The following is a 23,931-nucleotide window of genomic DNA, read 5'->3' on the forward strand; positions in this document are numbered from 1 at the left end:
TAGTTATTTCCATGTGTGTGTGCCTTTCTTCTAGCTCATTGGCACGTGCAGAACAAAGACATACGTTCAGGAGCACTCTGTTGTTGACCCAGTGAAGAAAACAATGGAGCTGAAATCCAGTAATGTAAGTACTTTAGTTGTGTTTATGCAGTTTAAACAGATTACAGGTTATAATAATTCCTTATAAATTTGAAAAGGAAAATCATCTTTAAAATTACTAAAAATTGCATTAGAACAATATAAGTAAAACCTTTAAGTAACGTGTTTATAGCTGACCGGTTCTGTTTTTCAGAAGGGATCTATTAGTTTTTTGGAACCTGTCAGCAGTGAAACATCTGAACATACAGATGAGCAGAATACTAGTAGTTTTCTTGTTTGTTTGTTGTGGGTTGTTGTTTTTTTTTTTACAGTTGGGTTTTGTTGTTTTTGTTTTTGTTTTTTTTGACTTATCTGTCATGTTCTACACCTCTAATCCTAAGACTTGCAGGAAGACCTTATGTTTAAGCCAGATAAAAGTATTAGTTTTGTATCTGCAGTTTTATTTACTATATTCCTGTAATGTTTTTACTAAGGGGTAGTCTTGTTTTATGTTCTACAGATTTCATTTACAAATCTAGTGTCAGTAGATGAGAGGCTTGTCTACAAACCACACCCTCATGAACCAGACAAGTAAGTACCACTTGTTCTGAGATTGCCCTGAGGTAGTACAGACTTTGGCTTTGTATTCGTAAATTCCCATGGTCTTGAACAGATGATGCTGTGGGGTTTACATCGCTTCTGTTGTGGTATCTTGTCAAAAAAGAGATAAATAAACTGTCATTTTCTTTAGTCACCTTACTTCTGCAGAGGTCTAGTTCAGATCAGCTTTTCAGGGAGTTGTCCTGTGCCCTCCCTGTAACTGAGTTTATATATGCCTTCAGTTACCAGCTCCTTATTTCTGGTCTCTTCATCAGCCCAGGCACAGAACCTGCATGTTTATCTGCCTCTGGGTTATCGTTTTGGAGACTTTTTTTTTTTTATTTTCAAAAGGCAACTTTAAAGCTTGCTGAGGCTATACTCATACAACTAGTGATAATTCTCAGGTATCTATCTAAAGATTTTAAAGTAAGAGGTTTCTTCTTCCATAACTGTGGGAAATGCTAAAAACCTATTGTTAAAGGGGATGTCATAATACTGTATTCTCGCTGTGCCTTCATGCCAAATCTGCTGCTTCTACTCTGTCTACCTGCTGCTGAAGATGGAAATAGTTGAGTGCCACAAAGGGCCACCTAGACTTCGTGGGGACACTTGGTTTTTATTGTATGCGTTGAAGCATATGCAGTTAAGCACTGAGGAAGTAGGTTGTGTTTATGGGGCAAGATGTTCTGTGTTATATGACAAAGCTGATGAAGGAATGTGCTTGTTGGGGAGGAGTGAGAAGGCTGTAAGCAACGCAGTTTTAAACTACTCGGAACAATTCACTTTCTGCTATCTGTTTCAGAACCATTTTGACGCAAGAAGCAATAATATCTGTAAAAGGTGTCAGTCTCAGTAGTTACCTAGAAGGGTTAATGGCAAACACAATTTCTTCCAATGCTAATAAAGTAAGTATGACCTTTGTGTAAAATGTGACCGCTAGCAAATGACAATGGGAATACAAATACAAATCTCTGTTTTATGTTCTGGCTTTGTCAACAATCTTAGAAAGGGTGTGGGTAATTCTGCTGCCTTTACTGTAGACATGTGAATGCTAAGCTTATTGAACTTGCTCTTTTTTTCCTCTTGTGAATGTAGATAACAAATTATTATTGGTAAGCACTCAGTCATCATTGGAAAAACTTTTCCATTCACTTAAACAGTGCTTTCACTCTGTTGCTGCACTCTTGATGCAATCTATTAGTTTTACTGTTGAAACAGAATATGCATCGAGACATCTGAAGTAGTTATGTGGGAGCAATGAAGTGGTGTTTTAGTTGAGAGTTTATCCTTTGAGTTCAGCCACAAGAATAACAAAACACAAAGTGGATAAAAAGCCACCTTGTGGTTCATAAGACAGCACTGCTGATAAAAGGAATTTTAAAGTGTACAGCAGTACATATTCCTGCAGTACTCTGATTATTGAAAGGAAAAAAAAACATCAGGTATGCATTTCTGTAACTTTTGCTTCCTTTTTCAATTATTGTTTCTTAAGTCGTTTTCAGTAAGACAGGGTTTAATCTGTCTTAATTAATTACTAAGATTTATGCACTTTTTTTTTTCTAACCTGTAGGGACGTGAAGCATTGGAATGGGTAATAAATAGACTGAATGCTGAAATTGAGGAGTTCGCGGCTTCAGCAAGAGGAACCATGAGGAATTCAATGGCAGCAGCAGCATTTGTAGAGAAATGATAGTAAATATACTTGTATTACTAACAAGGTTTAACAATCCAAAGCTTCTCTCCAAACCTAAATACATGTATCCTTTGTTATTTAAAGGCATATCTGTGTATTAGGTATGTTTCAAATTTAATTTGGAGAAAAGCTAAATTCATACTAATGAGGCTGATATGCAAAACTTAATTAATATATTGGTTCAGCTGGACCGAACTTCGGTTGCAGATGAAAAAATAATTTTGGAGTGTCGTTCCTGTATTTACATGAACACTAACTTAAAATGTTTTCAGATATGAAATAGCCTTGTTTAGAGATGAGGCTGCGTATGTCCGAGGAGACTGGCATGTTAAGTTGACTTCTGTGGAATTTTTATTTTTGTGTGACTTATGGACTACCTCTTTTGGGACCAAACCCAAAATTAAGTAGAATGGTTTGTTCCAGCATTGTTCTGTTTAAGTTTTGATAGTTGTATGATACAACTTGGTTTAACAGAAAGTTTATTACTTGAAGCTTGAAATACAAAAGAATGTAGAAAATATTTTTTGATATGCTTTTTAACTAGTTTGACTGGTTGAGCTAACATGGTACTCAAATTGTTTTTCAGTCAGTATAGGTAAAACATACAAAGTGTCTCTTATCTACTAAGACCTAAATTCTGTTTTCAAGTATGATGTTGATGAGCTGGACATGCAGTAACATAAGATTTTATCTTGCATGTCTAGAATAACTATCTCCATTTCTGGAAGCCCATTAAATAAAGGGGTACAATAAGCATAGAGCCTTAAAATATTTTAAGCTGCTGGGACTTCTGAGAATAGTAGGTTTTCAATTCAAAAGTTTGAAGAATCACATAAAGGACTTAAAAAACTTGGTAAAGCTGGCTAAAGAGAGACCTGAGCATAAGAGAAAGTAATAATAAGAACGTTAACAATATATTTATTAACTCAATCATGCTCTGAAAATAACCTGTTACACCAGCTGATTATTTTGTTGTCCTTTAAATGCAACATAATGTTCTAAGTTCCAGGAGGTCCTCTACGTTTTAAGCTAATTTACTCACAAAAGAAGGCTCTTTAAATGAAAACCTTTAGAATAAAAGGTTTTCTACAGTTTGTGTTTGTTTCCTGGTACTAGCTATAAATTCTTCATACTGACTCCAGTGATTAGCTGTGAGAACTTAAAGGTCAGACCTTGACGTCCTTGCTTACGTAATGCACCAGTCTGCTGGTAGTCCTGTTGGCTTCAGCAGAGGCTGTGTCCCCCATCTGGCTCCTTCAGTGTGAAGGAATAATGGGAAAACACAGCCCCAAATCTGCTGACTGGGGGGGTGGGGGGAAAGTGTTTTGGTGCCAGAGATTTTTCCTGGAATTTTGATTCTAAGCTTACAAGTAATCTCAAGACTCTCTTAGCCTTTACAAGCTGTAATGTCACCTGTTCCATCGATTTTATGTTGCATGCCATTTCTGTTGTATCAGAATTGCCTATTGAATAGTATGTGCTACATAGAGAAACAGATCTTATTTTAAGTTGGAAACTTTGAAAAAACAAAACATTTGTGTAGGAAAAAACAGGTATGTACATATACCTTTTAAAAATCAACTATTCTAAATATTTTTCTAAAAATAAATGGTTTAAGAATACCTTTATAAATTGAAATCATTATGGTTTACCGTGCTTTTACAGAAAATTATTACAAGTGAAATAGTGTTTCAACTTAAAAAGTGTATGTGAAACTGCTGCAAAATTGTACCATAACTTCTGATAAAAATGCAATGCTTGAAAGTGACTTTAAATGCTTATTTAGCCCTTATCACTTGGCATTTTAAAGTCAATTTTATGTTTTCCTAACTTCTCTGCACTAAGGACCTGCATAGTATGAATTCACAGTTTGTCCTTGCACTGAAAAAAAAACTTAACTATTTAATTTTTGCAAGCATTCAACAACTTCTTGAAAGATCATGATTTGCTTGGTTCTGTTTTATTTATATGCCTGCATTCTCATTCTGTCAGGGAATATGGCTTTTCTGTATGTGGCGCTTTATTTTAAATAAAACTTTATGCAAGTTCTGGCTACTTTCTGAAGCATTCTGATTATTCATTTCTTTTAACTGCTAGGTCAGTAATCTAGAGTGAGGGGGTGAAGGTGAAGAAATAGTCTGGAGATATCAGTTTATTTTATTCAAATACATATCCTAAAATGCACGTTTATAAGTGGTAATAATTTAAACCCATTTGCAGCTGCTGTGGTTTGTCTTGCTCAGATGAATGCAGGGTGCTATGGCTGAATGCATCGATACTGGAGCAAGTGTGACTTGAGCTCATGCAGAGAAGTGCGTTCGGGTGGTTAGAAGAAATGAGGGAAGGAAAGGAACTACATTTGAAGGGATAAAAACTAAAGGACTAGGAAGAAAGAAAAAGGGGGGAGGGGAGGAATATAATGTGAACAAATCAGTGGTGTGGTCTTTGGTGGATCCTTACCTCTTTCAGCTTCCCTAAATGGATTCATGTTTTACCTTGTCTGCAGATGTAGGCTTTTAAATTGGCAAAAGTTCAGACTCACCTGTCTAACTTTTCTGAGACAGAACAGAAGCGAGTAAGCTTTAGATCCAAAGCTCCATAGCCTGAAGATCTAAGATGATTGTTGCACTGTTAAACATTCTGTTTTCACTGCACACCTGAATTTTGAACCGAGTCATAAATCATTAGCTTTCCTTGCTGTTCATTGTCGTAAATATTTTGGATGGTTTTCTTGTGTTCCTGTGACCCTTAATTACTCCAACATAACTGCTAAGCATTTCTGCCTGGAGGAATGACAAGCTACAAGCTTGTAGCAAACAAGCATTCTTCTAAAGCAATTGCATCCACCACAAATGCTATTACAGTTAACTTAAAACCAAAAGTTTGAATTGCAGTAGCTGAAAGTTTGAGGGCCTCCAAGCTTAGTGCCATCTTTTGTTGAAACTTGCATCATCTGCTGGTTATTAATGTAAACAGTGTTCTTATTGTCAGTAAATGAATGGATGTAGCTATTTGCCTACAGAAAGCTTCTGTTGAATAAAACCGCTTACCTAATTTGTATCTAAAAATTGAAACAAGGAACTGAAAACTACACTTGCTCATGTTTGATATGAGAATTAGCCATACCAGTGGTGAGATTTTGATGTTAATTTAGTAAATATTTTTTTTTCCTGTAAATTACCCTCGCCTTGTCCTTCACTTCTTGATTTAAACAGGCTTGGGATGGCTAAAGTAGCAGTATAGTGGATTCATTTGTTTCATATTACTTGCAAGGCATTCTAAGAAGATCTATGGGGTTTTAAGTTTTTCAGTGGTTTGTAGCTGTGTACCTTCCATGTACCCATCTGCACTACAAAATTTTGTTTGTTAAAGACTTTGTGTTTGTGCATTTTAAATCTTGCTGACGGCCTTATGTTCTGAAAGGCGGAGCTATTCACAATCTGAAATAATAAAAACCGGTACAGTGGAAGAAAGTTCCTAAATTTACTGTGACACTGAAATGACTTGTGTCTGTATGTACACTAAAATAATAATTTCTTCAGTCAGTAACAAAAGCAAAGTACTTTAAAGGAAAACAAAAGGCCACGTTTACCTGAGAAATATTTCTTCTTGCTAACAATGGGTGTCAGCACCTGTTCAGTCATACAGCAGTTAACAAAACAACTGGTTTCTATTTTCCGTTATGGAGGAAAGAAAAAAGAAAAAAAAAAAAAAAAGCTTTAACCACCATTTCCTACAACATCACTATTTTGTCTATTGTGGTCTGTATTTGCAGTTAAACTGTATAGTCTAATGTATTTCCAGTAAGTGTCATATGCAGTAAACCTAAATACCCGCTGTCTAGTCCGCTGGCATTGACAGATACAGGGTTCAAAGGAAAGATCAGCATCCTGTTGAGGTGCAAGTTTATAGATGAACTGACGAATGCTGATAAAGAGAACTTGTCTGAAAGCACTGAGTCATTATAGAATCCCTTCCTCAAGGTGAAGGTTGTTCTTTCACTTGCACAGGACCTGTTCTTTTTTTTTTTTTTCTCAGATAATTTGATAGCTTTACTTTACTTGTTGCCATAAAATTGAATTCTCTAAAGGTGAGGTTACATGTTATAACTAAACTGAACTAACTGCTTGCCTTTAACGAAAGGAAATTGTCCTTTGTCTGCCTGCCTTTTTTTTTTTTCTGGTTGTACTGTCCTACTTCTTCCCTTGCACTGAAGATAGCATTCTTCACACCCTTTGAGTTGAAAGCTATGAATATGAGAAGAGAAATGATGTTTATGTAGCCCGCGATGAGGTGAGAGACAATGAAAGAGGAGTAAGGTATCACATGGGCTGAAATTGTATTGCCTGTATTGTAATGTGTAGTGCAATAATTTCATATTGCATCTCCCAAAAAGAGTATTTGATACTGTCAAGATTAATATTAATGTAGGAGTAGTTTGTTATTCATCAGCTATCTGGGAATTTGCTGGGGATGGGCCAAACTTTTCTGGATTTGTTTTGTAATTAGAGCTTTGTATTCCAGCTCATCAATTCACATTGTAGTTTGTAAGACATCAGATAATGATTTGTAAAATTACAGCTGTTCCAATGTTATTGTCTCACAAATGATCAATTTAGTTTTATTTCTAGTATTACAATGTATCTTACTATAACTAAAAATTATATTTTTGTAAAGCAGTTACATCATTACATTAAATATTAAAAATCTATTATCTTTCTCTTCAGACATATACACTAAGAACTGCAACACAAGATGTTTTTTTTTTTTAAATTTTCCTAACCATCTACGCAATCCTTTTCCCAACAAATTATATGAAACAATTGCCCCTGCTGTGACCTTTCATATTCCTAGAACCTGTTCAACTTCATGGGGACCCTTGTAAGGGGACCCTTGTAAAAAAAATCTGTTCTATAAGGTGTCCCAAATGTAGCAAGTAGCGTTACTTGGGTGAGTTCTTGTTAATGTGTTTTTTTGTTTTTGTTTGTTTGTTTTGAGCGGGAATGTAAATATTATTTACCTGTGAGATAACTGCTTTGTTTTATCTAGATTTAATTGCATTTACGTTCAAATTCTGTAGCACAATCTAGCAGATATGTTGTAAAATTGGGAGTAAAAGAAGTACGTATCAGAACCCATACTTCAGATTTATTCATATTGTATAGTTGTGTTGTATTCTGAATGATCTAGAAGTACTAGAAACACTTAACCTTCTTATCCTGATGCTCTATCCAGTTCTATTTTCTGTTTATTGCCCTCAGTTTTGAGGGACATTCAGCAAGCTGCACGGTTTCCCTGCTGTTTCTGGGAAAAAGACACAGGAAGAGAAAATGGAAGTCGGGTGAGATGCAATAATGGCCCTTATTTAACTAGGATCCCAAGTCTCCCTTACCTGTCAAAGAAACATAAGCACCTATGAGACTTAAACTTCTGAAAATGGGCGCCAGTCCTTGATTTCACCCAGATGCTTTTTAAAAAGTTATTCAACATTATGCTCAACTGTGGACAGATTTTTTCATTATCAAGCTATTGTATCATAACATTTAAAAAGCAACATAGCTGACATAAAAGAAAAGGTTATTAAGCACACTGAAGTAGTAATGCATAAGATTCTTAAAACTTGAATGTACCTGAATTCTGCTCTGCAGATCCGGGCTTCATCCAGAGAACATTTAATGCCGGATTTTGTAGAATGGACAGCTAAGAACTTGGCTGACACTGCAAAATAATTTTTACATTGAATCTAGGTGTCCAAAAGTTAAAAATAAATGTCTTCACCTGCTTCATCAACTAACCTTTGAAATGTAGTCCTGTTAGGAAACAGTACAAAAGTGCAAATTTGTCTTAAGATTAGAGATGGTTTTGGAGCGTGTTTTCTGCTGGTCCTCTGTGCTTAGTGCTGTGCTTAGACAAAGAGGAGATTTAAAAGGAGATGACCTGTATTGTCATCAGCATGGAATGATTTCCAGTAGCTGTGGAACAGATTAGGGTCATCAGCAGAGAGAACAGCAGAGCTTTAACAGCACAGCCCAATATGGCTTACACAAGCAGAGAAAGGAGATAAATCCACAGCTATCAAAGGTAGGAAGTACGATCGCTGACCAGTATATTTTATCCAATAGTAACCATAATTCCATGTTTCTTGATACTGTTATGTCATAGGAAAATATGCAATAACCTTGCCATTTGAAATTAAGGCAGAAAGAGCACAGCAAAGGAATAATGGAATTTATAGTCAGCTAGAAATCATGTTGATACTGGCTTGTCATTGTATTGCAATTTGCCTTAAGTGTAACTGTGTTCTTCCCTGTATAAGGCACTTCAAAAACTTTTAAGATTAAAGATAAAGTCAGTCACAAAATCATACAGTTGTTAAATAGTGAGGGATTTTTTTAAGGGGTTAATTATTTTTATTGCTTTATTATGAATGCAGGACAGCAAGCAAACCTGTAATCTCATCACAAACATGCATGTGAGAAAGTGTCATTTGCTTTGCCTTTTCATCCACACATATAGTACTCTCTATAGAGGTACAAGCATACTGTTTGAGCTCTAAAGTTACAGATACATTGTGAATAAATATTCAAAGTGTATTCAAGAACTATTTCAGGTCTCATCATTGACAGGTAAGTAGCTTTTTTTTAGTCTGGTAATTTTTGTGTTGTGCTAAACCCCTCCAGTTTTAATATTTGCATAGTAAAACATTATTTCTGTCAGCTGTCTGTTTCTGTTAACTTCAGTCTGTTCGGCACCTGCTTCAGTTAAGAGGTGACCTCAGTGGGAGTTTCACCCATGGCGATTATGTTAAATCCATTATACATGCATCTGGACATCAGTTGCATAATAACATAAGCAAAGCTTGGGTATATTCACCTGAGAAAACGCAGCCTCCTGTCATGGGTGTCTTTCACTTCCTTGGTCTATAAAACACTTCTGTGATTAATCGCTGAAGAACTTTTTGTATAATCCTGTGCCTATGCCTGGAAAGACAACAGCAGGATTCACCTACTCTGCTTTGCAGCACAGTCTTGAGAAGAGAGAAGACAGCTGTAAATCAACCTCTTTATCTATGCATACTGTAATTAATGTACCTTTATGAACTGACATATAAGCTGTTGTTTCCTTTTTAATTAGTCTGCCTTCTATCAGAACTTCTCTTTAGTTTTATTAATCAACTCAAACTAAACACAAACTGAAAATTACTATTATTGTAGCTCAGGTTTTATGCCCAGAGGTACAACGGTACAAGAAAAAGGTAATAAAGTAAGAGTTCTCTTTACCTAAAAACCATGCAGAACTGATATTGCTGAACTGTGCATTTTTAGTCACAGCATCAGTTTAGTGCACTGCTGGCTTCCAAAAATAAATCCTGCACATGTTGTGGAGAAAAATACTGATGCATTTGCCATTTGGTTAGCATCTTTAGGAAGATCTACATTTTTGACTTAAATTTTATGAATCAGAAAGAAGTAATCCGTCATACCTTTATAGTCAGAAGTCAGGTTTGACTTGAAGCTGCCATGTGCATCTGTGCAGGTTTTTTTGAATTTCTCTACATAACCAGTAAGCAGTGTGGTGTCTGAATATCCTACAGCATCTGGAAAAGAGAAAAACATTTTATTTTCTATTGCATTACATAGCCATTATTTTATTTCAGATCTAAATGTATAGATGCTAAAACCTAATTGAGCAGGGAGAGACATGCCAAGACAAAAATGTCTCCTACTGCAGTTATTCTGTATTTGTACTTCTGTACTGGTCTTCTGTGAAAGACTGATATTCTGAATAATTCTGCAAGCTCTTGTTACTAAAGTTGCCTGCACCAAAGCAGTATGCTTAGTTATTCTCAAAAGTGCTAGTATTTGGGTTTCAATATATCTTTTGAAGTTGTTTTGACATGTTATTAGAGATCTTCAGTTAAAAATACTTCTGATTTAAAACTGGTCACATTGTGAATTTATTTGGCTTTCCAGTTCCATCTCTTCCATCTACCTGGACCTGCCTGGTCTCACTTTTTTGGCCTCCCTGGACCCCTCCAGTGTAAAGACTTCAGCCTCCTTGGAACGCTTTAAAATTCCCTTTTCAGATTCCTTGGATCTATCCAGTCTGAGCTCTTCATCCTCTGTGGACTTTTCCAGTCTCACTTCATCTTCTCTGGACCTTTCAAGTCTCACGTCTTCAGCCTCTTCAGAGTTCTCCAGTACATCCTCTTCAATCTCCTTAGAGCTCTCCAGTGTCTCCTCTTCAGATTCCTGGGAGCGCTCCAGTTTCACCTCTTCGGTTTCACTGGACCTATTGAGTCTCACCTCATCAGGCTCTCTGGACGTCTCTGGCGACAGTTCTTCAATCTCCTTAGATCTCTCAAGTCTCACCTCAGTAGCCTACCCAGATTTCTCCAGCCCTGCTTCTTCTCCCTCTCTAGACCTCTCCAGTCTCACTTCTTCATCCTCCCTAGACGTCTCCAGTCCCACCTCCTCAGCTTCCTTGGACGTTTCCTGTGAAATCCCTCCGACCTCCATACACGTCTCAGAGCACACCTCCTCAACCTCTTCAGAATCACTAGATTTCACGGATTTTAACTATTTCACATTTCAGGGTTCCTCTGAGTTATCCTCATCGACTGCTGAGGATGTTTCTAACCTCATCTCTACACCGTTTCTGGATGTCTCCAATCTCTCCTTTCGGGACACTTCTTCCCTCACTTCCTCAATTCCTTTGGACATTTCTAATCTCACATCTTTAGTTCCCACAGATCTATCCTCTCTCACATTTCTGGATGTTGCTAATCGCACCACCTCAGCTTCTCTTGATCTCTGCATCTAACCCTCTTATCATATCCTTTTTTCTCTTTGCACACACTATACCTTTCCAAACTTTCCTCCTTTGTGAACTCTCTTTAAGTTCCCCTTCCTAGGCCTCTGAAAGTTCTTATATGAAGGAAGATTCAGGCTTTACAGATACATTCAAGCAGGCATGAAAACATATAATAATTATATATAATAAATAAATATATAATTATAATTATTATAATGTATAATTCTGTAATGGTGCCTTGTTTACAGATGTATAAATATTAATATATACTCTGAAATTTTTGTAGAGCACAATTTCTGTCACTAATGTAATTTTCATTCTGTCTTGGCATGGTAGCCCTCCCAGAAATTTAATTCATGATGAATTTTTATCTTTCAAGATCAACAAATAGCAAATACAGCTAAATGTGGGAATAGGTGCACCCAGGTTGTGTGTATCTCTATTACGGATTTAAATCTGAGTGCATTGCACAGAATTGCAGAGGCCCCACACGTGGAGGTATGGAGAGGGAAGATGCAGTGCAAAAAGAAAACGGATTAAAAAGAGGAGTAGATGAGAGAGGGGTGAGGAGGGAGATCAGAGAAGGTGGAGGGGCAGTAGAAGGACATGTAGCTGGAACAAAGGTGTCCATATTTGTGGCCTGGGCAACCCATGATTATCTTATTTATAATTAATATAATTAAACTTATTTATAACTATTTTACCTAAGAAATCATCTGATATTACCATTAAAACAGCATTTGCATTTAACATCTCTTTATCTATATGTAAAAGTAGTGTAGTTACTTGTGGTGCATCAAGTATGTTGCACAGGTAGCAGAGATGGGCTTTTAAAAATCATTGGTGCTTCCTTGTATCTTCCTCCTGTAGCTAGTTTTTTTGAAAACAAATATGTTTTTTTTTTTTTCCAATGTATCACTGGCACCCTTTGTGTGTTAAAAGTGCTGCCTGTCATAACAAATATTTTTAATGGACTTAATTTTTACAAGTTGGAAAGCTTTGTTCCAATATGTCACCTATGTCTCAGAATTAGGAGGACATAAATGTCTTGAACAAAAAATAAATATGGAAATAAATGTATGCAATATGAAATATTTTCTGCCTCGTTTATACTAGCTCTTTCTTTAAAATTAAGTAGTAAAGACTGTAATACATCGGTTTTAGAAATCAAGTCCAAATTCAGTGGAGGCAAAGTTGTTTAGCAATTATAAAAACCACAAATTGTTTGTCTGTTGGTCCAGATGGAAGGAACTGGTGTAATAAAATGCCCACCTTCAAAATGTCATCACAACTGGCACTGTAGAGTCGTCTTCAGTAATCTCAGTAGAGAGATCAAACAGGCAAAGTAAGGAAAGGAAATTCTTTCTGTCTTCCTACTATTTCTTCCTGGTTGCTGCGCCTACTGACTACATAGGGCAATCTTCTCTTACTGGCTTATGTTATCCTGGAGACAGACTGTGATGTATCTGGTGGCTAAGGGTTCTCTTTGTTCTGGTGGCTCTATACTGTTCATATTAGTGTATATAGCTTGTTAATTACAATGGCTCTGGACTAAGTAAGCTCTCCAATAAAGCTGAAAATTACTCTGTGCTTTAAAAATCATCACCGTGTAGCAATGTGAAATCACTCAGTGATTTCCAGGTATCTGCACTTCAGCAGATACCAAAACTGTCAGGAAGACACGAGGCCTCTGTGCAAAGAGGAACAAAGCCACCAAGGTTTCCTCAGGACCTCTGAGGTTTCCAGAGGATTCCGAAATACTTTGTGATGTGGTTTGGTTGAGGATGGAAAGAACAGAGAAGAGGTATGCGTGCTTAAGTGCAAGGATTTAAAAAATAATAATCATCCAAAATTTTCCTTGCTTAAAACCTCAGTTGTAATTACTTAAATTAACCATGATTAGAACCACGTTGATTCCTTATGCAACTTGTTTTGAGTCTTCTTACAACTTTTTGCTTCTCATATATGGGAATTCGTTTTTCCATCAAGTAGTGACAAATGGATGGTAGTGAACTAGAAGCTCTGTTGTTTCTCATGAATCTATTTAGAGTAAACGGTTAATATAACTTCAGGTGCATGCAATGCCTTACACCCACAAGAACCCTGTGCCAAGGGGATCCGGTGTTCTAGGGGATAAAAGTGAACATGGCAGAGCTTGGCCGCATGTGGCTTAACGCTCCAACTCGAAAATTTATACACAACTATAAAAATAATTGTCCATGCTTACTTATAAACCATTTTGATCTTTACACTCGAGCCGAAGAAGCCAAGGCCAGCCAGGAGAGGCACTGACGAGGGCTGTGCCCCCCCCTCCCGTGCGCCCCGCCCCTCACACCCCGCCTGGGCAGCCGCGAGGCAGCTCCCGCGAGTCTCCTCCAGGAGAAAGGGCGGGAGGCGCGTGCCGCATTCAGCCCTCTCATTGGCCGCCGCCAGCGGCCAGCGACGGCGCTAAGGCGACTGCTCATTTACCATTGGTCATCTTCCCTGAGGGAACTCGGAGTCTGATTGGGCAGAAGATAATTCTCGCTCGCTGATTGGCCAGAGGACGGCAGAGCGGTCTTTCCCCTTCCGGCGGGCGCTGACCTTGCTGGTGGCGGAGCGGCGGGGCGCAGCCATGGTGGCGTACTGGCGGCAGGCCGGCCTCAGGTAGCGGGGCGGCGCGGGGGGGGGACCTTGGGGACCCTCCGGGGACCGCTCGGTTCTCACCTCACCTCGCCTCTCTCCCTCTCGCCAGCTACATCCGCTACTCGCAGATCTGCGCCCAGGCCGTCCGAGCGGCCATGAAGCCGCAGTACAAGGCCGAGGCGGAGAGGGCGGCGATGGCCACCGTGAAGACCGTGAAGCCCAAGAAGGAGTGAGAGGTGGGCGCCGGGCCGGCCGCTCGGGGCACGGCAGCGGGAGCCGCCCGTGGGAGATCAGCCCGGCGCTCGGGTGCAGAGCGGGGTGGCGGCTGACGGTGCCTGTGGTGCCCGCGTCCTCACCTCCTGGGGGACAGGGAAGGGCCTCACGTCCTTAGCGCAGCGAGCTGAGGCTGCTCCGTCAGGCTCTGGTTTGAATGATTTGTGTCTTGGTCAAAGCTGTTACACGCTGCGGTAAGGCAGCTGTGTCCTTGTAAGGGGTGAGAGCTCTGTCCACCCTTGCTTTGCCAAGCCAGAGACAGCTGTGCAGGTGACCACTTCTACTCAGTATGCCGAGTAGAACAGAATCTTGAGTAAACCCTAACTTCTGTAAGGGTCAGCTGATATCTGTGAGAGGTGGCTGCTGCTTGTACTTGCATTGTGATGTTGCATATATCACGAGCAGCTGAAATCTCTTCTGGGCTCTGCCTCAAGCAGCAGTAGATAACGTCACTAGGAAGGATTGCTTTGTGACCAGGACTGTTATGTGCATAAGATAACAACCTGTCCCAGTACAGGTGATCTGTGTACATTAACATTACCATAAATATGTTTGTAGAGACAGTAACATTGTTGAAATTGTTGAAATGTCCCCATATGCTTGTAAATTAAAACAAGACTGTCTTTAAAATAAACCTCTGAACCAAGACCTGCAGTTAATGTGGTTGGCAAAAGTCACATGGAGACTTTCTTTTGCATAAGAAGTTGTTTTAAGCATAATCAGGAATTAGTGTATTTGACATCCTGAAAAATAGGTGGTGATACCACGAATGTAGGACAGCTTCTAGCCCTGAGATAAACTATTGTTAACTTGTGTGCAATCTACCTTGTATATGACTTCTCATTCTTGAATCAAGTAACTTGTATTTTAAATCTCTCCTAGGAACTGATCTGTGGTGAATACTGTAACAGCAAACTGCAAGCTGTAGGCAAGCTCAAGACTGCAGTACAATGTCATCATGTTAACTGTAAAACTTGTCTGTGTGTAAATCAGCACGCTAATAAATGTCACTTGTGGTTAAACACATGAATGTGTGACAACTGTTGTTCCTCGTGAAACAAAGTACTTCCTTTTGCAGAGACATGGTGGGTTAAAAGAGACTTTTTATCAAACTCTACCATTCAGCAGCAAATGCGTTTATTTTTAAGTCAAATCTCTTGTTTTTCATGCTGGTATTTCAGGTATATCAATGAGAGAGATGTAGCTGCCATTTAAAGCATTTTTTTGCTTACTTCACTTCATGATTAATAAGTATTTTGCGGAAGTAATCAGAAAGTATGTCAGCAGAGAACATAAGCACATAATTTCAAAACCGTAATCAAAAATACATCTGCCAGTTCTCTCCCACTGCTGGAAGTGGTGTGCTGTTGTTTTTAAAGTTCTCCCACTGGGGAGTTCATCTTCCGCGTGTGCTCAGAACAAACTAATCCAGTGAACATCGTGAGGTCTAAGTTGAAGACAAAACTGCAAGTGAAATACTTCCCGAGGGATGTGTGTGCATAACGTCCCACTGCAGAGGAAGGAAGACAATATACTTACATAATTGGCATCAGATTTGTGTTCAACTAGATGCTGTTACCATCACTGTAATACAAGTGACCCAAAATAAAACACAAGGCATTGCTTTCTGTAGAGTATAATAAACTCTCCTTTCCAAGAGTATAATAAAAAGTGCTTTTTTGTGTAAAAACTTGTAAATATATTTTAATCCTTATAAAAATAAATTGTTTATCAAATCTTTCAAGTATTATTTTGTAGTATTGGTATATATTTTTATTTTAAAGTGTTTTATACATACAGTGGCTATGAAGGGCATAAGACTTTTTGTCAAGGTATTACCTATTGATTGCTGTTGAATTTCTGTCTCTAGCTGCAAACCATTCCATCCATTTTGCTGTACGAAGTGATAGGAAGAAAATTTACAATAATTAGGGTACAGGGGAAGGAATACCACACCAAAATACAGTGTTCGCAATTTTTTTGTGCTAGTATAACTCAAGCTATAGTTTGAAAGGGAAAAATCACACAACGATAAGTACGAGCTCTGCAATAATATAGACCAGCAATGTTATAGAACTATTAAAAAAAAAAAAAGAAGAAAAAAAAAGAATGTCCATATTTAGTCTTGTCCTGCTCTGTTTTTCTCCCTTCACCCCCCAACGTGAACTTGAATGGCTCTAGGTGACGTTCTGTCTGCAGCATGCATAATAAAATAGATACTGCCTTTATAGGTCTTACAGATGTGTATGTGTTCCTAAAACAGTAGCAAGTTCATAGACAAGGCATGGACTGTGGTTACCTGAAAATAAATAAATTTGATGAGTTGATAGCATATTTTGCTGTTGCTTATGATCCTGATACACACATACGTGCACGTACATACACAGACTGTATATTACATCGTGTCAAGCAGTAATATTCAAAAAGTGAATACATATACAAGAAAGGCTGTAATGAGGGTACTTGCCTTCATAGTGGATCTTTTTTGGGAGAGATTCAGTGTCAACAGTTGTTTAGGAAAGTAAAGCATAGCTGCTGTTAATTTCGAAAGCATTGTATTGTAATACTGGATATACTTTGGCCAGATACAGAGGAAAAAATCTAAGTGTTATTTTTGGTATGCCGTTGATGGCTACTGCTTTTTCTTTAGTGAATGACAACAGGCTTATCTGGAGAATGTTTTCGTGTTGTCATTGTTCTTACGTTTCCTTTTCTGGACTAGCTTCCACTTCTACCTCTTCATATTCCTCAACATCTGCAGTGGCATCTTGGTACTGTTGGTACTCGGAAACAAGGTCGTTGGTGTTTCCCTCTGCTTCTGAAAACTCCATCTCATCCATGCCTTCACCAGTGTACCAGTGGAGAAATGCTTTTCTTTTGAACATAGCTGAGAACTGTTCAGAAACCCTGATGAAGAGCTCCTGGATGGCTGTGTTATTGCCAATAAAGGTAGCTGCCATCTTCAGCCCTCGCGGCGGTATGTCGCACACAGCCACTTTGACGTTGTTAGGGATCCACTCCACAAAGTAGGAGCTGTTCTTGGTCTGGACAGCCAGCAACTGTTCGTCCACTTCTCTGGTAGACATTCGGCCTCTGAAGATGCAAGCCACAGTCAAGTAACGCCCACGACGGGGGTCACAGGCTGCCATCATGTTGCGCGCATCAAACATCTGTTGAGTAAGCTCCGGCACCGAGAGGGCTCTGTACTGTTGGCTACCTCGAGCCGTCAGTGGAGCAAAGCCTGGCATAAAGAAATGCAGGCGAGGAAAGGGCACCATGTTAACAGCCAGCTTCCGCAGGTCTGCATTCAGCTGGCCAGGAAAACGGAGCGAGGTTGTGACACCGCTCATCGTTAGGGACACTAAGTGATTGAGGTCACCATAGGTGGGATTGGTGAGCTTTAAAGTTCTGAAACATATATCGTATAGCGCTTCGTTGTCAATGCAAAAGGTTTCATCTGTATTCTCTATTAGCTGGTGGATGGAGAGGATGGCATTATATGGCTCTACGACTGTGTCGGATACTTTGGGGGAAGGCACAACACTGAAGGTGTTCATAATCCTGTCTGGATATTCTTCTCTGATTTTGTTGATGAGGAGTGTGCCCATACCTGAGCCTGTACCACCACCAAGTGAATGGATGAGCTGGAACCCCTGAAGGCAGTCACAGCTCTCACACTCGTTCCTGACCACATCCATGACATTTTCAATCAGTTCAGCTCCTTCTGTGTAATGGCCCTTAGCCCAGTTGTTTCCAGCACCTGAATTACCTGTAAACAGAATTACAGACAGAACAACCACAAAATTAACAAGAGTAATTTTTAAAGACTACAAGGGTGGGGTTAAAAGGGTGGTCTGAAACAGCTGGCCCCAGTTACCTTGCTGTACATACCATGAATAAAATTGTCAGGTCGAAATAGTGGGCCTATTTTGCTGGAGCGTACGCTGTCCATTGTACCAGGTTCCAGGTCCACCAAGATAGACCGGGGTACGTATTTATGGGCTGGAACAAAAGAAAATGACCAACTACTGTTAGAAAACAGACAGGCTTACAAACTACTCTAAAAAAATCCAACCCACCTACAGGTTTGGGATGGTGATGGTGGTGGCTTTTTTTTTTGTTTGTTTGTTTTTTAACTCTGTTACTTATTTTAACCTTTATTTTGTCTCTGTAAATTGCTGACATCCTAACAGCACTGTGCACTTACAGTAAGCCTCGTTGAAGTACACGTTAATTCGCTCCAGCTGCAGTGATGCATCCCCACGGTAGTTTCCAGCGATATCAATTCCATGTTCATCACTTATCACCTCCCAGAACTGAAAAAGGAAAAGAGATTCAATACAGCCATCATGATTTTTTTTTCCCAGCACAATGTGTCCAGCAGCAGCTCTCATGCCTTGTGCCTGTGACTCCACACAAAGCAGGAACTGCGGCTGAAGTGAGGGATGATTTGCCATGTACGGGTTAGACTGCAGAGGGTAGGAGAGCAATTTTAGTACGACCAGCTGAATGAAATGCAATGGAGCCCATCAGAGCGGGGGGCTTCCTCTCCTCCTCTCCCTCCCAGTAAGTTCAAGGGGAGAGTTTAGTAGACCAGTTATGCTGGTTAAATATTGCTTGTGCACTAGAAAAGGAAATACTGCCTCTCTAGAAAAGGAAAATCTATATTTGTTTAAATAGCACAGAATTTATATTAGTTTAAATGACACTGGTACTATTTGGTATGAACATAACAAAACCCTGTGTTATGGTATGAACATAACAAAAGCCTGTGTTGGTGACCTTGGGAGGTGTGTGCTTCGAGGCCTGTCACGCACAAGTGGGGCTGCGGCACGGCAACACCAGCTCAGCCAAGTCTGCACGGGAGCAATGCTTTCTGCAAGCAGATACTGGGCCTGTGTGGCCTATCTTGACGTTCATATGGGTGTCTTGTACTGGGGCGCTTATCAAGGCAGCTGCCACGGCAGTGTTAATGCAGACACACCCAGCCAATATAATGAGCAGGCTATTTTAATTTTAAAGGTCTTTCGGGTTAGCAACCATTTCAACTCTACACCTACAACATTGCCAGCACGTGCATGGTATATTTATGTGCATGGGTGCTTTTATACTGGTCCTATTAGACATAAGCGGTTTCCAGGACAGATACAACAGAAAAATTATAAACTTTTCAGTGTTCACACTGGCTGCATTCAAACTGTTTGGGGCTGGCATTGCATTTCCTGGCCATCCACAGCATCGTGTGCTGTGGATATAGAATATATCAATTAGATATAGGCAATAGATATAGGCAATAGATATAGGCAATAGAAGAAACCAAGGTGATGTTTGTGGTAGCGAGAAATGGAGGAAAACCAGAACGGAACACTCCTTCAGCTGTCATGTGTCTTCAAAGATACCCCCGGCCCCAAATTAACCCTGATACTTTTCTTTCTTTTTTTTCTTTTTTTTTTTTTTTTCAGCTTCCTCCTAAGTAAACAAAAGAGTGTTATGGACATTGTACAGCAAAAAGAACATGTTTTTATTTTTTATTCTGGCACACAAAGTCAGCAATGACTGACGTCTCTAAGTAATATCTAACCATTGTTTAAACTACACAAATATACTCCGAATGACATGACTGCCTCTCACAGGAGGCCAGTTAGGCAGGAATCCTTAACTTAACTTAGAAAAGCCTAATTGTTTGCTGACAGCACAGGTCATTCTGTTGACTAACACAATCCCGTATTAACGATTATTATGTGGCAGAGTTAGTGCTGTATGTCTGAACTAAAGTACTGGCATAACAAACTTGCAGTCGTGAAGTTGTTGGCTCCTTCACTTGTCCTGGTATTTTGCAGACTGGATTAATGCCCCTGGGAACATGAGTCCCAGCAGGAATGCTCTGGAGCACTTAGAATTGCTGTGCCATAGTTATTGCAGATATAAGACCATTCTCATATTATTATTAGTTTTACAGGTTTTGCAGAATGAAAAACAGTCTTTGACAGTCTTACGATCAACCTTTGAATGAGGAGCACATCCGTCTTACAACTTTCACATCAAAACACTCCTAAGCATGGCTGGCATGCCATGCATCCTATCATCTAGTCAACAAAGTAGTTGTCCCTCCCTCAAAGTCCCCATCTGTTAATGGTGTTTGACCTGGTACCGATGACAGCACTTACTCCTAAGGACCAAAACTGAAAGGAGACCTTACCTTTGCTCCAATTTGGTTTCCACACTGGCCAATCTGAAGATGCACGATTTCACGCATTTTGTGCAGCTTAGACCTGTTGGTAGCTACAGCCCAGCACAGGATTTCTAGCTGCAGTCCCTAGAGCAAGCCCTCTTTCTGCTGCTCTATCAGCTACACCCAGCACAGTCCGCCCCAAGGGGCCTTTTTATACTGGTGAGATTGTCACTCACCCAGCAAGGGGAGTAGCTGACTCCCCGCAAGTGGCACATCAAATTTGTCGCAAAAAGGCAAAGTACATATTCACTGCCCACGGATAAGGTATAAGAGCACAGGTACATTGCTGAGAGTGGCTTGGAAGAGCAAATTGTGTCTCACATGTACACACACACACTTAAGAATTAATTGCAGTTCTTTGTGCAGCAGTGTGATTCAAAACTCTGTACACGTTGTATTTGTGTTTCATTATTTTGTGCATAATATATGTATATATGTACATTATTTTCTGTATTTATATGTATATAGAAATAGTAGAGCCAAAAATGAGCAATGTTAAGCACCTGAACTGTCACAAGATTTAAATTTTACACATCATAAAAGTCAAACAGGAGAACATCCATAATCAAAACAATAACAACTTCTGAGCATTAACCTCTTAGAATGACAATATTCAGCACACTGCCAGGCAAACTTGAAGTTCACTGATAAGCATAATTTTCATGAAGGAAGGGGAGAGGGTCAGTAACAAAAAGTACTTTGTAAGACATAAATATATGATATATGTTCCTTAAACATTTAATAAGAACCCATACATTTCATCCAATCTGAGATCTGAATCAATTTGCAACTAACTTGCACAGATGTTCTCTCTCTCTCTCTTCCTCCTCTCTCCTGCCATTAAGAAACACAGTATTTCTAATGTCATATTTCTCATTTTCTTGTATCTGAGATGAAGTATTTCAGAATTTTCCAGGAAAATGCTAGAGGTGAAATCCCACTTCCAGTGCAGTTAACTATAATGTCCACTGTGTGAAATGTGTCACTGCTTTAAAGGAAATAACGCAAGCCTGAGCAAAACATGGCACAGGCGTGTTGCCTGCTGATAAACAGGGCTAATATCACTGCGCAACAGAAACCCAGAACAGACGGCCTTCTGGAAGCTTGTAGTAGTTTTATTATGTCAGATGACTGCCAGCGCTTTGCAAGTTTTCTTTTTAAGGATAGGGAGAGAAACTAGAATTAGGAAAGCACCTTTAATTATTTTGCATAAAAAAGACGACAGTGGAAGGACTTGACTCATTAAAAGTAACTACTACTTTTACCAGGTTATGGGTTGCTAGAGATAAGGAATCTATGAGCTTCCATATTGTTACAAAACAAAAATCAGCTTATTCCAGACTTCCCCACCACAGATGACTTCCACTTTTTTCCACCAGCCAATGACGGAACAGATGACTGCTCCTAAGACAAAGTTTAGTACCACATCCACATCTCAAAAAGTAGCTAGCAAACATTGTTACCCTCCGCAAAGCTATTAACTATCCTCAACAGGGAGTATTAACAGCAAGATTTACAATTCAGGCATATTGATTTTGTTTCTTTAGAACACAATAGTTTTATAATTTTCCAGAAAATAAGTATTCTCTAAACAGTTTAGTTTCCATCGCAAGACAACACCACAGTTATGTTCAAAATTGCTGAATTGTAAATATTTTCTAATGCAAAATGCTGAAAAGATTATTTGGAGATTTGCATTGCTTTGAAAAGCACGTACTTTTTATCCGTACACATTTCTTGTTTGTTTTCATAGAATCACTGAGTGTCCCGAGTTGGAAGGGACCTACAAGGATCATTGAGTCCAACTCCTGGCTCTACACAGGGCCATCCAAACACCAAACGTGTGTCTGAGAGCCTTGTCCAAACACTTCTTGAATGCCAACAGGCTCAGTGCTGTGACCACTGCCCTGGGGACCTTGTTCCAGTGCCTGAGCACCCTCACGGGGCAGAACCTTTTCCTAACATCCAGCCTGAACCACTCTGATGCAGCCTCATGCCCTTCTGTACAATTCCAAATTGTGTCCTCAACCGCTACATTCTGAATGGGAGCTGCAGTGACTCAATGTGTCAGAAAGCTACTGGTAGCGAGAGAAAAAAAAAAAAAAGCCACTTAAAATATCTAATTTATTCATTTGCAATAGCCACAATTTATGAAGAAGCTGAAGATTTGATAATTTGTTGTCCAAAATATTTGGCAAAATAATTTCAGCAATAAAAATATTGAGAGCATTTCACAAGAAAAGGGGAAATAAAAAAAAAAAAAAAAAGGAAGTGAAAAAATATGCAATCACTAAACATTGTTTTTTCTGTTGCTAAAAATAGCTCCCTGGAATCATGTGCCTTCTCTGAAGTATTTCCTAATACAGTCTTTAAAGTTATTGCACGACACAAAGTCCCTGACTGCTTCGTGAAGGTGGTTTGTGCCTCTTTTTTCTTGCCTCCCCTAAACACATGGCTGTGAACCCCCAAGTCTTTCTTTATACCAAACTTGGCATATGGAAAGAATGTTTCTGTGTAGATTTTGTTTGTTTGCAGGTCTGTCATCCTTCATCTCAAGACGAAGAAAACCAGCCAATGAAGGAAACCTCAAGCCTGCTAACTGCACAAGAACACTTCCCAGGCACGGCCAGTACACATGTGCTGCTGTAGATTAGCGGTGTGTGTCTCAAGAGAAAGAGGAGGATGTGGCAGAAGGGTTGGCTCCGAGCACCTTTCGGCACAGAGGCGATTAGGGCAGCCTGGCACTGGGCAGACTCCTACCCGCCTGCCCTGCAGCGTCTGTTATCAGCCTGCCCACTGCTTCCACTGCCCTGAGTGGGCCTGAGATACCAAAGCCCTGGTGATGGGTGTAAGACCACAAACAAGCCATGTTTTTTGGTTGCTGGGCTGGGGTTTTTGTTTCTGTTTTGTTTTGTTTGCTGGCTTGTACCAACACAGTATGCATTAGCAACAGATATGCCTGTGCAAGGGCCTGTATTCCTCTTTAAACTCTAGTATAAGAGGGCTTAAAAATTCAAAACTTGAGACTGCAAAACTAGGAAAAAAAACAAACCTGCCTGCTGTATGTAATCACACAGTTGCTGGTTACAGCCTTGCATGACACTGATGTATCAGTCTGAAGGCAAAGAAACCCATACCCCATTCACACAGGTTGTGCATGTCACAGGTAGAGGTCCTCCTGTCACAAACCGCGCACCGATAGCCACTGTATTTATTGACTCATCGCACTATTTTAACAGCTTTTTCTTTGTATGTGTGTGCTTGTTTTAAACCAAAATTACTCGGTTGTGAGTAATGTGAGAAGCATGTGAGATGGAGACCTTCCAGCAGCACCAGAGGGAAGCCAGCACAGAGCACCAGCCGAGTGGGCTGCGGCTGCCCTGATCCAGAGGCAGGGAGCAGAGCGGGCCCGGCCAGTTGAGCTCTCTCATTACACTCACTCCTTCTCCCCTCAGAAATTAATTACACCCCTCAGAAATTAATTACACGCTCTTCGCCAGCCTTCCACGCCTCTCCACCACCGAGCCCAGCGCCAGGGGCTCCCCTCAGCGGCTCCCCGGGGGGCAGCCGGCCGGGCCCGCCCACGGCAAGGCCCCTCCCGCCGCCCTTAAATCAG

The 23,931-nt window shown here is 39.8% G+C and overlaps 3 protein-coding genes and 1 long non-coding RNA gene across 8 annotated transcripts in view; 2 read left to right on the plus strand and 2 right to left on the minus strand.

Moving 5' to 3' along the window:
- Window positions 1–4,426, plus strand: part of PRELID3B (PRELI domain containing 3B) — a 69,165-nt gene extending 64,739 nt beyond the window's left edge. For all 3 annotated transcript variants that reach the window (XM_048074609.2, XM_048074606.2, XM_066978206.1), the window contains exons 3-6: window positions 35–124; window positions 599–669; window positions 1,481–1,583; window positions 2,249–4,426. In XM_048074609.2, the coding sequence (XP_047930566.1) occupies window positions 35–124; window positions 599–669; window positions 1,481–1,583; window positions 2,249–2,368 (384 nt within the window). In that variant the 3' untranslated portion in view covers window positions 2,369–4,426. The remainder of the gene's footprint in view (window positions 1–34; window positions 125–598; window positions 670–1,480; window positions 1,584–2,248) is intronic.
- A 3,157-nt stretch (window positions 4,427–7,583) lies between these two features.
- On the minus strand, window positions 7,584–13,616 carry LOC106042232 (uncharacterized). Of its 2 annotated transcripts, none has more exons than XR_001210996.3 (5): window positions 13,413–13,616; window positions 9,855–9,968; window positions 9,245–9,351; window positions 8,002–8,089; window positions 7,584–7,675 (listed from the first exon to the last, which is right to left on the minus strand). It is a non-coding gene; the product is annotated as an uncharacterized lncRNA (long non-coding RNA). The 2 variants fall into 2 exon arrangements; XR_010825235.1 differs by lacking the exon at window positions 13,413–13,616 and adding an exon at window positions 12,458–12,587.
- A 57-nt stretch (window positions 13,617–13,673) lies between these two features.
- On the plus strand, window positions 13,674–15,109 carry ATP5F1E (ATP synthase F1 subunit epsilon). Of its 2 annotated transcripts, none has more exons than XM_048074611.2 (3): window positions 13,674–13,831; window positions 13,920–14,046; window positions 14,966–15,109. In XM_048074611.2, the coding sequence occupies exons 1-2, from the start codon at window positions 13,800–13,802 to the stop codon at window positions 14,041–14,043; spliced, it is 156 nt and encodes a 51-aa protein (XP_047930568.1). In that variant the 5' UTR covers window positions 13,674–13,799; the 3' UTR covers window positions 14,044–14,046; window positions 14,966–15,109. The 2 variants fall into 2 exon arrangements, 1 of the variants encoding a protein (XP_047930568.1); XR_010825234.1 differs by having other exon boundaries at window positions 13,698–13,831; window positions 13,920–14,097; window positions 14,964–15,109.
- Window positions 15,110–15,830: 721 nt separating this feature from the next.
- TUBB1 (tubulin beta 1 class VI) lies at window positions 15,831–20,735 on the minus strand. The gene is made up of 4 exons (XM_013190996.3): window positions 20,283–20,735; window positions 18,291–18,399; window positions 17,975–18,085; window positions 15,831–17,852 (listed from the first exon to the last, which is right to left on the minus strand). The coding sequence occupies exons 1-4, from the start codon at window positions 20,337–20,339 to the stop codon at window positions 16,783–16,785; spliced, it is 1,347 nt and encodes a 448-aa protein (XP_013046450.1). The 5' UTR covers window positions 20,340–20,735; the 3' UTR covers window positions 15,831–16,782.
- Window positions 20,736–23,931: the final 3,196 nt, after the last annotated feature.

This window comes from Anser cygnoides, chromosome 16 (assembly GCF_040182565.1).
Source record: "Anser cygnoides isolate HZ-2024a breed goose chromosome 16, Taihu_goose_T2T_genome, whole genome shotgun sequence".
Lineage (NCBI taxonomy): Eukaryota > Metazoa > Chordata > Aves > Anseriformes > Anatidae > Anser > Anser cygnoides.